We start from the raw sequence: 17,170 nt of genomic DNA on the forward strand, positions 1-17,170 counted from the left end.
TTATAGCCTTTATCCAGCTAAGAAGCTGCATGCTTTTTATAGCAAACAGGTGGTAGCTTGTGTTTAATGCAACTGTAATACAGTAACTTGATTTTGTTTCAGGGGATGTGAAAATAAGCTGGAATGGGATTTCATTTAAACGTCTTGTTTGTATATTTTCAGTTTAATCCTTAGCTCCTGCTTGTAAATGTAGTTAGTGTGATGAGTATGTAGGGATCCTCTGAGGTTTAGAGTCAGCTTGAGTATCACTGCATCATGCATTCTGAACAGCTACTGGAAATGGCAAGTACTGCAACCCAACACGTTTGTTAATTTTTTTTTTTTCAGTTAGATTCTTAGATTCATTTGTATGATTAAAGGAATCATTACGTTAGATGGCTTCTTCCATTTGCAGATCAGAATGTGCATCTAGTGAGTAGTATCACAAGAATTGTGCTTAATACTTAGTTCTGTAATAACCAGTTTTATTGACTTTTATTATGTAGAAATCCCTGCTTTCACTGCATAATGAGAAATTATGCCTTGGTGAATTCCGACTACATCTCATGGCATCGTCAGGGAAGATACTCTCTGATGGCTCAATGGATGTGAATGTTAAACTTAAGGCATGCACCTTGGATGATCTCAGAGAAGGAATTCAGAATGTGACAGCAAGGTGAGTATGAGTGGATCGGAAATGAAAAAATTCTGTGCAATTTATGAAGAAGATTTTCCTAGGCCTTATATTTTGCTTCACGTGGCATTAATAATATGTAGCAGGACTGTCAGTCTTGCTATGCACTAATGATGTGATTTTAATAATGTTAAACGTTATGTCTTGTTATATGTTGATTTTCTAGGTCATCCAAAAAGAAAACTAACCATGAAACTTGAGTATTACAGTAAACAACGTAGTACGGCTTAGTAGTGTATACCCTGTCTCAGCTAGAGAGTTCTGTGTCCTGAAACTTGAGTCTGATGACTAAATGGTGCTTATGTAGTTCCCAAATTGTATAGCGGATTTTAAATTCGAATTGCTTGTTAGAGAAAAGTCTGTATCATTTTTCTGTAGACAGCACAGATTGTATATTTTATAGTTGTATTTTAAAAGACAAAGGGAGGAAAAACGTACTACTTGTGCATCTTTTTTTTCTCTATTAATGTGTTATGATAGTAGAAATAATTCACTTTAAACTTGTTTTCCAGAATGATAGACAAGAAAGATAATACAAATGACAGTTCTATGATAGATATGAGTTACAAACAGGATAAAAATGGAACTGAAGTTGTTGCTATCCTTGACAAGCTGTACGTGTGTGCCAGTATGGAGTTTTTGTTGACAGTAGCAGATTTTTTCATTAACTCCATGCCAACATCCTCAACAGAAAGATCAACACAACTCCATTTGAAGAATGTTACTTCTGGTAAATCAAAGCCAGAAACAGGTCTGTAAAACTGATTCTTTTTTCCCCCATCTTATTTACAGATTTCATATTGAAAATAAATCATCCAGAAGTGCTCAGGATGTTTGTCTTGCTACCTGACTTGGCTTGTTCTTCACAATGTATAAACCAGCCACTCGAGCCATAATTTACTGTGAGAAGTAGTAAATGCTCAAGTGCTGTGTCTAGTAATGAAGTGCTCTTCAGCTGAACTACATATTAAAATTTACTCCTGTTAAAAGTGTTTTTCTTTTTTCTTACCTATTTCTGCAAAGAAAGCATCCATAGAGTAAGGTGGATTGTGTGGATAGTAGTTAAGAAAGTGAAAACAAACAACTTGTTCCTCAAATATGAGTAGCAGTGAGTACCTTACACATCTGCAAGCTGAGAATTTTGGAACTATGTCTTGTTTTTAAAAAGCATGATAACTGTATGTTATTTCAAAGTTGTGGAAAACTAAGTCAAAACAACTTTTCCTTCTATGTTAAACACTGAAGTTATGGTATGATGAGAAATTGGTAAGAAATCATCTCTTAGTTGGGTTTTGTTTGAGTGACTGCCAGTCTTGGTTAGCTTTTGGTCAGACCCAGTCATTGTGTTATGTGATCTGGCCTGTTCAACAGCCCCCCTTTTCTTTTAGGGATTTTGGCAGAGTGGTAGGAGTGAACCTTCTGTTTTGTATTGTATCAGAAAAGAGTGATTTTCAGCGTGGCTTTATAGAGCCAGTGCTTAGACCAATTTCAGTATATTGAAATAGTTTTTTTGAACACTTTATTGAATGGACAAAATGTCTCACCAATTTCTTGAATTCTGAGTGCTGTATGGTTTTTGACTTTCAGTGAAATGCTACAGTATTTCTGTAAAAGATGAGATGTTCACAAAATTTATACTTCTAAAAGCTATGCAACAATTTCTGTGTGAAGATTAGTTACTACATCTATGATAATGCTTTCAAGCCTTTCTTATTCAAGAATGGTTTTACTTGTTTTCACAGAAACACCTTTTCGGCCAAATATGAAAGTAAAAGCTGTGATTATGGATCCAGAAATTGTGTTTGTTGCTAATTTGACCAGTGCTGATGCCCCTGCCTTAAAAGTTTCCTTCCAATGTGACTTTTCTCTGACATCGGGAAAGCTTGCACAAAGGATGACTGCTCAAGTGAAGGACTTCAAAGTATTGGCTTGTGCTTTCCTGAGAGAAAAACAGGACAAGAGTGTAACTAAGGTAACCAATGTATGAAAGGTAATGAAGGAATGAAGACTTGACTTCTGTAACAAGAACTCTTAGTGGGCATATTGAACTGTAGAGATGGCCTGTGTAGTTAATTTTGCATGTGATATCTTTGCTTATACATTTAGAGTTCTTAAGGATTTTTGGGGGTTTATGATTATATCTGCATGATGGATTTCTGTAGTTTTTTTTTTTAATGTATTTTTAATCTGTATTTAATTTAGTGAGTTTTAACCAGTACAAAAGAGCTCTAATTCAAATTTGAAAGCTGGATTAAAACACAGTAGTATAGAGCACAGTATTATAGAAAGAATGCTGTTCCTCTAAAACCACTTATGTCATCAGTAGCCTATGGGATGAAAAAATATAAGTATTTTGAAAGGCGAGAATCCACGAGCTACTTTACTGATCAAATTACATTTTTTCACTCAGGTGTTACAACCATGTTCTTTGGTCATGGAAAATATGATGCATGTTTCAGGGTTGCAGACTGTGGTTGTGACAATAGAAGAGCTTACTATAAAGGTAAGTTGGATTATTAAAGCTGTCTTCGAAAGTAGACCTCTGTTTTTTCAAGGGAGTTATTGCTTAGACTTTTTTAATCTGTATGTTCCTCTCCTAAACATTAGTTTCTCACAACAATGGAATTCTGGAAATAGTTTTTTCTATTTTTCAGAGCTGCTCTGTGTTGGGCAAGTTGTTACTTGTCTATTGTTTTGGCTGTTTCTTGGCATTACAGAGCAAACTTCAATATTTGATACTATGATTCCTCCTATTAGTTACTTCCTATTTTACAAAACAAGTGTTTTCTTTCCACCTGTTTTTTCTCTTACAAACAAGTGTGTGCATGGAAGTGCATATTAACTTAAGGCTCTTAATGTGATTTTCAGAATGGTATATAACGTGAAATACTGTGTTCTTAATAGGTAAATTGTTGAGTGTATCTGTAGTAAAGGTCTTTCTGAATATAATTTGCAAACTCATAAATTCACAAACGATCATTTGTGTTCTGAAGAAATGGCTAGAGATGAAATCTGAAATTGGAAACAGCAGCATATTTGCTTAAACTCTTTTGATGGCTGTAGTGATGTTATATGTAAGCATGCTGACATGCTTTTTTGTGAATATTATTCTTGAGCCTGTGGTATTCTGAGGGAGGAACTAGAAAATGTAGAAAAATGGGAGGTTCACGAATTGTTTGTTTGTTTGCCTTGAAACTTAAGTTACATAACTTTTAAGTGTCATCTGTGCTGTGTACCTGTATCAGGAGATGAGGAGTTATTTGCCATTTCCATCTATCGTGTTTTAAGTGCTTGTCAGTTTAAAAATGTGTCAAGTGATGTTTGTTTGTTTGTTTTAAGATCTCACCAATAATTCTGAATACTGTGGTGACCATTATGGCTGCCATAAAACCAAAAACAACGGAGGAGGATTCTAAAGGAGCAGCTGAAGTTCCTGAAGATTTGTGGCAAGTGAAGCCTATAGATCAGTGCAATGCTTGGTTTCTTGGTGTTGACATAGCCACAGAAGCAACAGAAACTTTTAAGGACCATGAACATGCTGTGAAACAAGAGAAATTTGACATTGTAGTGAAATCTGTTCAGATGACCTTGGAATGTGGTCTGGGGCATCGGACTGTCCCTTTATTGTTAGTAGAATCTGTGTTTTCTGGTGTCCTTAAGAACTGGTCCTCAATGATGGAAATCTCTGCTGATATGTCACTGGAGGTTGGTACCATCAAATCATTAGCAGTTTATGAGAGGTGCAGGAATGTTTGAATTGTCAAGTAACTTGATTTTTGGTAGTTTCTGTGTGCTGAGTTAACAATTGGTTTACACTGTAATGCTCAGATAATTCTCAGTAGTCAAGCTATGAGTTAGCTTGATGTATGTACAGACTTCACACACGCAAAGCACTGCTGTACCTGGAATCAGTAAGAGACTCCAGTGGCAGTTACGACTGTGGAGTAATCTAGTCCTCATTGAAATAATTGTTGAAGTAAAAGTGTTGAAGTTTCTCATCCCAAAACTACTCTCATGGACATTGTAGGGGAGAGAACAGAGGATGGATTATATCAATAAAAGTTATCTATGATATTACTAGTCTATCTGGCTGTGTTTCTCTACAAGCATGCTAGATAGTCAGTGCTTTTTAAAAATGATGTCACTGAAGAAAATGTATGATATATTTCACTTGTACTGATTATTTTTTTTTTGAAGCTGTTAAAAATTAATGCTAGAGCTCTGAAATGTGAATCAAAGATTGAAAAGAAGTTTTTGCTTTGTTTTGTTTTCTTAGTGTGATAGTGTATTAATTGCTATAGGAAGGAATTTAGTTCTTTGTTTTTACATGCCATATTTAATTTTGATTCTTTCTTTAGATTCATTATTACAATGAAATGTATGCAGTATGGGAACCTCTAATTGAAAGAATTGAAGGAGGAAAGAAGCAATGGAGTTTAGAGCTGGAAGTATGTAAATGAACTTTGTAAATACTGAGTTGGAGTAGAGAGCTGTTTTTTAATCATTTTATGTAATGGAACGTTGACCTTGCTGTTGCTTTGAGGGAGCTATGGAATTTTACAAGATAAAATTCAGTCTGTTAACATCAGAAAGATTTTTCTGAATGAAGTTATTTGTGCGGTGCACAGGTGAAATGTAGCCTGTAACCACATGTGGTGTTAGAAAATGAAATAACTTGCCTTCAGAATTGGTATAAAATTTCCATGTTACTGATAAGTTTGTCTGAGATGTATCAGATTTACAAGGTAAAGTAGCTATTCCTTTGCTTGGAGAAGGTTTCAAGCATAGTGCATGCTTTTTCCTGTTGTAACACAGGAGGAAAAATAGTTCAATACATTTATAATTACTAATGAAATTTTTGTTGTAGATGAAGACTAACCCTGTCCAAGAAAGAAGTTTGATGCCTGGAGATGACTTCATTGTTTTTCCTGAGCCACAAACTGCGGTTAGCATCTCTTCAAAGGATACAATGAATATAACGATATCTAAATGTTGTCTTGCTGTATTCAGTAATTTAGCCAAGGTGAGCGTCAAATTGTTTGTCTCTGTAGAGGGTTTAGATCCATGAAGAACTCTGTGCTGTTAGTCACAAGCTAGTCATTGTTCCACAGCCCTGACAAATGTTAGCGAGCATGGGTACAAATTTTACTGTGATAGCCCTTAAGGGTGAGCAACCATGTGGTACTGGCTTTTGAAAAAGGCAATTTCTGTGTTAGAGGAACAGGTGTGCTTGTACAGGACTGAAAGAGAAAAGATGAAAGGGAAGTAAATTTCTCTTAATATGTAAGAAAATGCACTGTAGGAAACACATTAATTAGAGGGTTTTATTTCTATTCAGCCTGCTTCTTTTCTGTAAGATTTTTCCATAGCAGAGGTCAAACCATTTGTACAGAAGTATCTTGTGTCCATTTTTTTTTTAAATTCCAGATGAACAACAATTTATAAGCTAATACTTGCTCATACTCTAAGTCTATACTGGATATCAGCTAATATGGTTCTTGTGTAATAAAAGAGATGTTTGTAAGCCAAAGTTGTAGTTAAGTACAAAGTATGGTGATGTGTTTGTGACTTCTGTGTTGTGTCCCAGCTCATTTAGTTTTCTTGTAAAGCCTGCTAACAACAATGAAAATCCTTATGCGTGTAAAATTATTGCAGTATCAACATTTGCTGTAAGTTACCAAATAACAGTAAAATCTTATGGAAGTTACCTTCCCTGAAATAATACTTCACATAATTACACATATATATTTTTCTCTATATACACTATATATCTATATCTACATATATAATTCAGAACGTTATTTGCCAGGCAATTCTGTAGCTATTTATGTATGATTACGTAATTTTAATAAATTAATAATCATTATGAATGTTTGTAATTGCAGGCGTTTTCAGAAGGGACTGCATCTACATATGACTATTCCTTTAAAGATACAGCTCCTTTCATAGTGAAAAATGCCCTTGGTGTTCCTCTCAAAGTGTTTCCTGGCTCCAGTTTTCGAATTGTTAATTCAGCTGAGAAAGAAAGTGTGCACTGTGTAGGAAGTGGTCAGAACATGGAACTGGAATATTCGGTTTTTGAAGCTCCTCAACACAGAAAGCTATCTGCCTTGTACCGACAGGAGAGCTCCATCTTCTCTTTAAATTTAGGTATTGTGCTAGGGAACACTGTATGGTACAATATGTTGAGAATGGGAAAATGGGTGACTCAACTGAGTTAAATTCAGGTAACGTCTGTTGTGTTAAAACTATTTTTGAGTACTGATGGCAGTTGGAAAAAAAAATCCAAACAACCACAAAGCCTAGCATTGGCAAGTTTAAGAAGGTAGAAATTCTAGTTATTTGGAGTGCTGAGTACACTTTTATTCTTAGCCCTTTGGATAAAATAGGTGTTTTAGTATGGTCATTGATAAACTGTCTCACAGATCCCTTGGATTTAACTCACTCAAAAAATACTTTTGTGTATTCTTTGATGTATTTCTTATGCAAATTATAACATGAAGTTAAAAGTTAAGATCTTTAGGAGTGTTCTGCCTTAAAGCTTCAATTTTCCCTGGTGCTCAAATACCACTTCAGGTTGTTTTTGCTAGAGGCCATCTCTGATACTTGTTACCGAGTCCAAAGAAACTTGGATGTTGTTCTATTCTTTAAAACTGTAGTCTGAGTTATGTTTTGCATAATTAACACGTGTGTATTTTTATGGATTAGAACTGGAAGGATACGAAAGAGTGCTAAACATTCCCATTGGCAAACCAGGTCGACGACTGTACAACATAAAAAGCCTTCTTGATGGTCATTCAGACTCCATCATTGTACAGATTGATGATACAGAAGGAAATAAGGTTGTTACTGTACGATCTCCTCTACAGGTAAACAAAAACAAAACCTGAAAGAAATGTTCTTGAGTGATTTTTCTTGTTCTTCATGGGTTTGTTTTGTATGGTTTCATTTGTTTGAAATAACGCATTTCCCGAAAAGCTAATTAGAGACAAATTAAGTAATTTATTGTATTTATTTTTTTTCTCTGCGTTTTATAAGATTTTTTTTCTCTTAAAATTAAAAAACTAGACTTTTTTTATTTGACTTTCTAGTGTTGTGAACGTTGAGGAGTATGTACCTTTTATGTGAATTAACATTTTAAGCATGTTTTCACAGTTCATGGAATTTAAAAGTTAACGTAATCTTCTCGTGTAGTTGCCTGTTGTTTTCCTTTTGAAGTGTATTTCTTACAAAGACACTCTTCATAATTTTCCTTTCAGTAATTTTTACTAGACAAATGTAATGAAAACTTTGTCTTTTGATCCTAGATTAAGAACCATTTCTCTATCCCGTTTATAATCTATAAACTGACTAGGGACTCCAGATTGCTGCAGCCAATTGGCGCATCCAAACCTGAAGAGGAATTTCATGTTCCTTTACATTCATACAGGTGTGTTTTGTTTTGTTTTCTGTTCTATAGGGCTAGTCTTTGCAAGACTGATAAACAAGTATAGCATTAGTGTGGAACGTTAAATTTGCAGCTCTTCCTAGTTGGGCAAAAAGAAAAAAGTCTTCATTTGCAATGTGCTGCAAAATTCCTCCAGAATGTTAGCAATTACTTAACACTGGTTGATGTTAGCTGTCAACGTGCAGATATTTGTGTACCGTTTCTGTCCTTTTTCCATAGGTGTCATTTGTATGTTAGACCAACGGGAATTTTAGAGGGTCATTTTAGAGAGTCCACAACTAACACTGCCTGGAGAGAAGAGCTGCATAGGAGCAATGAAGTAAAGTGCTTGTTACAGTGCCCAGCCACCGAGACAAATTTCTTGCCTCTAATAGTCAGCACAACAGCAGTACCTGATCAGTTAAACTATATTTCAGCATATGGAGAGGAGTGGGATCCTGCTTATATTATCCACCTTCATCCTACACTGACTGTGAGGAATCTTCTGCCATACTCCTTGAGATATTTACTGGAGGTAGGTATAAAGTAGTTTAGTGTTGCTGCACCTTGTAGCATGACTGTAAAATGCATTTGAAATTATAAAGGAGAGAGGGAACTGGGCCAGGGGATACGATGGAATCAGTTTGTCATCTTGGAATCTTGCAGGGTAGTAAATACTAAACAATTCAAGTGAAGTGCAGTTGACCCTGGATTGTTCATAGGATCAGGCTCAAATAAGTGATTGGAAGTTGTGACATGGTGCTAAAAATACCTAAAAAATGAGCATCCTGCAAGTCAAGAATAAAATGCTGTTTTGTGAATGTGTATGTTTCATGTCTTAACAGCCTGATTTGCCCCTTATAATTTTATTGCAGGGAACAGCATAAGCTTGTGCATTGCTGGAAGGGATATAATTTTATTATTAAATTTATTATTTTATTGCAGGGAACAGCAGAAGCTCGTGAATTGCTGGAAGGGAGTGCTGCAGATGTTTTTCATTCCAGAATCAATGGGGAAATAATGGAGCTTGTATTGATGAAATATCAAGGCAAAAACTGGAATGGCCATCTTAAAATTCATGAAGGGATGCCTGAATTTTTTTCAGTATGTTTTACATCCCATTCTGCGACAGTGATGACAGTGGACTTGTACATACATATCAGGCGAATTGGAAGTCGTGTGATCCTGTCTGTCTTCAGTCCATACTGGATAATCAACAAAACTTCTCGTATTCTTCAGTATCGAGCTGAAGACATTCATGTGAAGCATCCTGCAGAATACAGAGATATTGTTCTGTTCTCCTTCAAGAAGAAAAATATTTTTAGTAAAAATAAGGTATGCTTATTTTAGGTGGAGGTTGTACTTCGAAAACATGCTGTTAAGAAGAAAAGTAATCTGTATTGATTACTTCCTTACTGTCTTCATTCCAAGCGACATAAAACCTTTAGGAAAATGTATTAGGTGGTGGTTGGTTGGTTTTGTTTTTGTTTGATTTAGTTTCTACTTTCTCATTAATTATACATTTAGAAGGCTAATTACATTTCATTAGAAGACTAAGTAGAATAGATTTATTGTCTGCATGCTTTCCCAGCCCTTTCTGGATGTTGTGCTGCATCCAGTCAGCTAACTTTGGTGAGAAACTGTTTGGTGAAATAAAGTAGGTAGGGGCTGCAGTGTCAGTGGGGTACCCTCCTAGCTTACCTGCCAGAAAACTCCTCCCTGAAGAAGAGGATGGAAGATGTAAATTGGACGTGAATATTCCTCTGGAGGTATTTTCCACTAAGTAACAAGGAATCACAAAATTGTCTTAATTATCTTTACTGTTTAACATACCAATGTAAATATTCCGTCCAGTGTTAAGCAGACATACTTTGTTTGACAGGGTATTTGCATGGCCAAATGAAGAGTACTGTAACAGTAGATGTATTCTTCTTTTCCTCAGATGACCCTTCTTTCCCTCTCAATGTTTTTTTACTAGTGATTGAAGAAACAGTTTGACCAAGTGCTATTTTATTCCATTCACCTTCCCCTTCAAGTTGGTAAAGCACCACAAAATAGTATTTTTTCCGTGTTTGCATGTGCGCTCGTTAATGAATAGTGATACTAAGCACTTAAGCTTATCTTAATTTACTGAAGGATTTAAAAGCACTTAAATGTGTTTTTGATACTGTTCCATGTGATAATAGTAGCACCTCGTAATGTATGAACTTTAATTTATTGAAGTGCTTTCCGTGTTCCCTTTTTTGTGTGTAGATCCAGTTATCTATTTCAACGAGCACTTGGTCCAATAGCTTTTCCCTTGATACTGTAGGAAGCTACGGATGTGTCAGGTGTTCAGCTAAGAGCATGGAGTATCTGGTAAGAAAATTCTTCTGTGTTTCTTGGGGTCTTCAGGCACTTGTTTTTCTCCATTTTGAGGTTTTTCTTTCACTAGTTTTAAATCAAATCTCAAAATGAAAATTAACCAATTCCTGTTATAAGGCCTTTTGAGATTATACTGTTGAATTTTAATACTGAAGACACAAGTGTTCGTGTTGAAAACTCAAAGCTTTTGGGGTTACTTAGAGCCTGACTTAGCAACTTCATGTGAAGTACCTCTGAAGCTATGCAGAATAAAAAATAAAAATAAAAATAAAGAAAAGACACAACAAAAAAAAACTAACCTGAGGCTCCTGCTAAACTGATACCATATGCTACCAAGTATTACAGCTAAAACTATCTTTTTTTTTACCTTTCGACTAATGATGTTGTGTAATGCACTTCTTCATTCTCATGTTGCAGGTGTTCAGAACCAGCTAGCCTTTGTAATTAATTTAACATGGGCTTTTCTTTTCAAACATTATGACTTTTCTCTTAATCTTCCTGTTGATTGTTTGAACCAGTTTTCCTTGTTTAACAGGTTGGAGTCAGTATCAAAATGAGCAGTTTTAACCTTACGAGGATAGTTACCTTCACTCCATTCTACACAATAGCAAACAAATCTTCTCTGGAACTAGAAGTTGGTGAAATTGGTCCTAATGGTTCTTTTCCAACAAACAAATGGAATTATATCTCATCTTCAGAGGTAACTTTTGTTTTGCTTCCTTTGGATGTTATCATAGAGAAATAGCAGGTCTTTAGATGTCATTTCAGAAAATTACATCTCTGTGGATGCTCTGTCTTCTCTGTTGCTGTGATATGGACTCTTCACATATCTCAGGTCATGATGAGCAGCATATATTGGGTAAATTAAGTCTTTCAATTTAGGTAACTTATTAAATGTACATGGTATGTCTGTCACTAGGAACTGGGGTAAGAACCTAGGGCAAATAGGTTCGTCATACAAGGCTACTTACTACCAGCTTACTATATTGAATACATGTGAACTGTAAGTGATTGCATATCTCTTGTTTTACAGTGTCTTCCATTCTGGCCTGAAAACTCATCTGGTGAACTTTGTGTAAGAGTAGTTGGCTTTCAAAGTGTGTCCAAACCATTCCTCTTTCAAGTCCCAGATAATGGCACTCTGCTGAGGCTGGAAGAATTGGTGAGACTACGACTCTTTGTGGTCCATGCTTAATACTTTATTTTAGTTTTGTAGTATTGAACTTAATGCAGCTTGGCTCTTGGAGATGATTGAGATAGAGGCCTTCTACTTTAAGGTCTTGGTGCATCACACTTCAGTTCTATTTCATAGGAGAGATTGTGAATCATGTTGATGTTCTCAGTGTTTTCACAGCTGGTGGAAGCAGTCGAGGTGATTTGATTTTTGACAAGCTCATAGGAAGCTCAACTGCTATTAAATTAAAAATGATCTTTAATACTTACTCATTTGACAAATGACTTGATTATTTTTTGTTTCATTTTAAGGTAACTATCCTAAAATACAATGTCTGTCATGTTTTCTAAATGAGAAGAGCTCATGAATAAACTTTTGATTGAATTAGTAAAATGTTAATTATTTCAGAGTTCAGCTTCTTCTACCATTAGAGAACATGCGTGTAAATATGGCATGTTCAGGTGAGTCTTGGGAGATAACGCTCTGTTATAGTTAGCTGGAATACAATTGAATGTGAAGATAACCTATCTCCAACATTGCTGAAGCAGCTGGAAAGTGTTTTCAGAGCAAGATATCACCAGTATTCTAAAATCCTGTTGGCACACTTTTAATTTTATTTACTATTCTAAGACAGTAGATAGCTCGAATTTGCAAGATAATCTTCTCTAGATCTTATAGTGAAGTTTCAAACTGTCTTATAAAGTGGTAAATGTTTTTCCTTGTATGCCTTTGGGAGCTGTAGGATTCCTTTCAGAAGCAGATGTGTTCCTTTCCACAGCTACCCTTAGTGCAGCCTTTCAGCATAGAAGAAAAAACTGAGCTGTACGCATTTCGGTTGTGTCATTGTATTAGAGATACTCTGGAGGAAAGCAGGGTATTGAAAGCTATTATGAGAGACTCAGTGTGATTTGTTTAGAGGTATATTCAAAAGAAATATTCTGCTCAGTGATCAGTTGTTAATCTACAATCATTGAATTTATCATACATTCTAAGAACTATGATACAGTCATCTAGGCTCCTGTCTTTCAGTTTTTAAAATTTATGGAAGGAAATGTCTGCCTATTGGTTTTGCTAAGTGTAGCTAAATAAAGTAATTTTAAAAAATTGTTACACATCTGATTTTTTTATAAGCCCTTTTTCTTACAATGAAAATACAAATTTTAATTTAAACCTACAGATATTTTGTGAATGTTACAAATGTTTTAATTAAACCACTACATGTGTTTGATGCTACTGTTACTAGATATTGTGGAATAAGTTTTTGTTGTTTGTAAGAGACCCGTGGAAGATTGATATAAAAGTAATAATTTAGCCTCTTCTACTTTGAATGTATGCATAGAGCAAATACTGAACTTTCTCTCTAACTTTTACTCCAGACAGGGGGCTTATTGGTAGAAGTGAATGTGTCAGAGCACTCTACTCTTATAAGCTTCTCAGATTATCATGAGGGAGCTGCCCCAGCTCTTATTGTTAACCATACTTCATGGGACTCCCTCAGATATAAACAGAGGTATGTGAAAAAAACAGTTCACTGATAATTATTTAAAGAGTGAATATCCTTTGAGAAGAAAGTAATAGTTCTCTTTTACCATTATGGTAAATAGTAATGTTTTCAGTAAAAAAAAAATAGTAATAATAAAAAAGCTATATCATTCGTTTAATGAAGTATTCTTTACCTGCTATTAAGCAGTTAGAAACTGGAGAAGATAAAGTGAGAGTATAGACCATAGTTCACCAAGAGCCTAGCTACAGCTTGGAGCTCATCACCTATGCCCTTCATGCCTCACCTCCAGGAGGCTGGATCAGAAGAGCATGTGGTACCATAACATGCTGTATTACTTTAAACAGTGATCTTTAAACAGGAAATTATATAATCTTTATTTTAATTTTATTATTATTTTAAACTGCAGTGGATTACAGGAGGAAATGGAGTTGAAACCAAAGCAAGTATGCCTATTTGCATGGACAGATCCAACTAAAACAAGAAAATTGGCTTGGAGTTACTCTCAAAGCTTTGGTGAACATGATCTACTCAAGGTAAATCTCAGAAAGTGAGAATTAAATGCTGAACCAGACTAGGAGACTGTAAGAAGTCTAAAATTTTCAGAGTGAAAGTTTCTTTGATAACTTGGCATTTCTATCTCGTCCTCCAGCAGATCCTGGTCTCAGTTAAACAAGTTTTTAGATTGATAGGAATAGAGGATTTCATACAATTTCCAAACTGTTTTCACCATGCTTTCCTCAGATATTAAAGAAGAGTGGTGAAGAGCTTTGGCTATAGAAGTATAATACAAAGTATAATACAAAGGACAGCATAAATCACTTTAAGCAATGGTGCATTTGGCTTAAACATTTCTCAAACTGAATCAACAACAGAAAATTATTTTGGTTCTGGTTTACTTGTATACCAGTAAACTTGTTGCTTATGTATATAAACAAACATCATGGATTTACTCATGTAATACATTATCTTATTGTTTTCCAATACAGGATGAATGTGGCCAATTTCCATATAATGCAAATACTCAGATACACTGGGTTTCCTTCCTGGATGGTCGCCAACGAGTGCTGCTTTTCACAGATGATGTTGCATTGGTTTCCAAAGCATTACAAGCTGAAGAACTGGAGCAACCTGACCAAGAAATAATCTTGTCAATTCACAGTCTTGGACTTTCTCTTGTTAACAATGAAAATAGAAAAGAAATCTCTTACATAGGAATTACTAGGTAGCGCACATAGAGGCCTAAATTTTCTTTGAGTACTCAAAAATTTGACAGTACATGGTAAATTTAGCAGTGTGGTTGAATTGATAGGAATGTTTTCTCTGTGTGATTAATATGGGTGAAACTTTTTAAGCAATTGAAGTTCTGCCTTTTTTCCTCTTGTGCAATTTACTTAAATGGGATATGCTTGCTTTTTTTCTTAGCTTCTATAGAAAAGCAAACAGTAGTTCATTCAGGCCTGAAAAATGAGGATAGCATCTTTTTATGTGGCTTGTGTGTACAAGAAAGGCTTAAGTATTTTAAAATTGTTAACCTTGTATGTCTTGCAGTTCTGGTGTTGTCTGGGAAGAAAAACGGAAGCAGAAATGGAGGCCGTTTAATCAAAAACAAATAAACCTGTTGGAACAAGCCTATCAAAAGTATATTTGTAAGAGTGCTTTCCAAGCTCCAGGTTGGCATAAATTAGACAGCACTACAGAGGTATGTTCTGAGTTGAATCATGTAAATGACTGTAGCACCTGAACGACAGTGAAAATACTTACATTTTGTTAATTAAAGAGAGGTGACCAATTAAAAGGTACTCGATATGAGAAGCAAACTTTATATTGGAATAATTTTGTGTTCTATTAAGTAAAATATCTTGTTCTGATGTAATATTGAGACAATATTGATGTATTTCCTGTATACTTACTACTAAGTAAGAGATCACCTGTCAGGATCAGGGGTAGAAGCATCAGCTGGGAAATGAGATAACTGCATGTAAACATCTTCAGTTACACCAACGTGAGCTGAGTAACTGTTAAGATAACACAGACACTTTAAGTTTGAACAATTGAAGTTCCATTTAATATGCTTGTCAAAATAACTGAATTTCTTTCCATGCAAATACTTAATATGAGTAATTTCAGTAATACATGTGATCATGATGTAATGAATAATGCAAGTGTTACGTACTAGTCTGTTCGTTGGTATTATGAAATGTTCTTTATCCTCAAGCTTAATTAAATGATACGCTTGCTCTGTTTTCTTACTATTCCCAGGTGAATTTTAGTAAGGTCCCAATGGAAATGCGCCTCCCAGTTAAATGCAATATCCGACGTAACTTCCTATCAGGAATTCAAGTTGAATTCAAGCAGTCACCTCACCAAAGAAGCTTACGGGCTCAATTATATTGGCTACAGGTACGGTCTTTCTTCATGTTCTATATAGTAAACACTTAAGATTTTATTGTATTCATATATTACATGAAGAAGTATCTCCAAATATAATGTATATCAGAGAATCACAGAATTGCAGGGTTTGGAAGGGAAATCTGAAGATCATGAAGTTTAGCTCTCCTGCTAAAGCAGAGTCCCTATGGTAGATTGTGCAGTGAAGTGTTCAGATGGGTCTTGAATATCTTTAGAGACTCCTCTGGTCAACCTTTTCCAGTGCTGTCACTCTCAGAAGTTCTTCTTTGTGTTTGCATGGAACTTCCTATGTTCCAGTTCTTTCCCACTGGCCCTTGGTCTTTTGCTGCACTCATAGAAAAGAGTCTGGCCACATCTACTTGATGGATATATGACTCTTTGCCCTCTGATGTCAGGGTAGCTGGAGTGATATAAATACTCATGGATGGAAAACTACTCTTTCCTATCATTTGGCTCAGTATGGAAAAGATAGCACAAAATTATGGATTAGCATAAAACAGGGCCCTAAAATGGAAACTTTCTAAAGAAAGTTTACAGGTGAAGAAAAAATAAATAACCTTTTTCAAAATTTATCATAGTTGCTTCTTTATAGTCATAGTTTATATATAGTCATGTAACTTTAGATAATATACCTGGAGAATCAGAGCTCTTTGTATAATCAGAGGACCAACCTACTGGAAAGCAGACAATGGACACTAAACCAATATTCAGCAGTTTATCTGTACACAAGTTTAACAGTGAATTAACATTCAGTATTTGTAGCTGATGAGCATACTCCAGTTGATGCTGTGAGTGCTGATACATGAACAAGAATTGCCATAGATTGTTTGAGCAGGTACTTCTGAGAAGTGCTTTGTGTTAGAGGAAAATATTGAGGAGGATAGCTATCAACATCATCAGCTCTGGCTGCCCTTCAGAACCTTGTACAAAGGAGGCACTCATCAAAGATCCTGTTGATACTTTTTCTGACCAGCTGCTGGGGAAGACTTTCCTCTATCTTTCATGTTTTGTTTTTATTTTGCATGAAGGTGGTACTTGTTATTAGAGTCAAACGTACCATCAGCTACAGATCCTCTAAATGACTGTGTGTGTGAAATTCCATAAGCATCCCTTTGCAACAGTTCCAACCATTAGATCTTGTACTACTTAAAAAGTAACTTTTCAAAATTATTGCAGCAAAATCTGTCTTCCCTTTCTCCTTCCCCTAAGAAGAAGGGGGAGGGAGTATGAAAACAACACTGAAGTATACTTAAATAAGGAATATCCCCAGACCTTCTAAAACTGAAACGGTCTTTGATTATTGTGGTATTAAAACACAAGTCTAATTAATGTGATAATTTTAGGTTGATAATCAGTTACCAGGATCGATGTTCCCTGTCGTGTTTCACCCAGTAGCCCCTCCCAAGTCAATTGCTTTGGATTCAGGTAAGTGAAAAACCTTTAATGATACCAGAGTTATGCAGCCTTGAATATAGTAGCTTGACAATTTATTTTTTATTTTTTGTTTCAGAACCCAAACCGTTCATTGACATCAGTGTTATCACTAGGTTTAACGAATACAGCAAAGTGATGCAATTCAAGTGAGTGTAATTGTGTTGTAATGCATCTCTAGAGATCTTT

At 35.4% G+C, this 17,170-nt stretch overlaps 1 protein-coding gene across 4 annotated transcripts in view; it reads left to right on the forward strand.

Moving 5' to 3' along the window:
* Positions 1-17,170, forward strand: part of VPS13C (vacuolar protein sorting 13 homolog C) — a 79,622-nt gene that overhangs the window by 44,976 nt on the left and 17,476 nt on the right. For all 4 annotated transcript variants that reach the window (XM_031555282.1, XM_031555279.1, XM_031555280.1 and 1 more), the window contains 22 exons: positions 486-655; positions 1,186-1,424; positions 2,416-2,645; positions 3,084-3,176; positions 4,013-4,378; positions 5,032-5,121; positions 5,541-5,696; positions 6,559-6,823; positions 7,382-7,542; positions 7,981-8,102; positions 8,340-8,634; positions 9,045-9,434; positions 10,353-10,457; positions 10,999-11,163; positions 11,497-11,625; positions 13,014-13,147; positions 13,548-13,674; positions 14,128-14,363; positions 14,690-14,840; positions 15,401-15,541; positions 16,894-16,975; positions 17,061-17,130. In XM_031555282.1, the coding sequence (XP_031411142.1) occupies positions 486-655; positions 1,186-1,424; positions 2,416-2,645; positions 3,084-3,176; positions 4,013-4,378; positions 5,032-5,121; positions 5,541-5,696; positions 6,559-6,823; positions 7,382-7,542; positions 7,981-8,102; positions 8,340-8,634; positions 9,045-9,434; positions 10,353-10,457; positions 10,999-11,163; positions 11,497-11,625; positions 13,014-13,147; positions 13,548-13,674; positions 14,128-14,363; positions 14,690-14,840; positions 15,401-15,541; positions 16,894-16,975; positions 17,061-17,130 (3,917 nt within the window). The remainder of the gene's footprint in view (positions 1-485; positions 656-1,185; positions 1,425-2,415; positions 2,646-3,083; positions 3,177-4,012; positions 4,379-5,031; positions 5,122-5,540; positions 5,697-6,558; positions 6,824-7,381; positions 7,543-7,980; positions 8,103-8,339; positions 8,635-9,044; positions 9,435-10,352; positions 10,458-10,998; positions 11,164-11,496; positions 11,626-13,013; positions 13,148-13,547; positions 13,675-14,127; positions 14,364-14,689; positions 14,841-15,400; positions 15,542-16,893; positions 16,976-17,060; positions 17,131-17,170) is intronic.

This window comes from Meleagris gallopavo, chromosome 12, assembly GCF_000146605.3.
Source record: "Meleagris gallopavo isolate NT-WF06-2002-E0010 breed Aviagen turkey brand Nicholas breeding stock chromosome 12, Turkey_5.1, whole genome shotgun sequence".
NCBI lineage: Eukaryota > Metazoa > Chordata > Aves > Galliformes > Phasianidae > Meleagris > Meleagris gallopavo.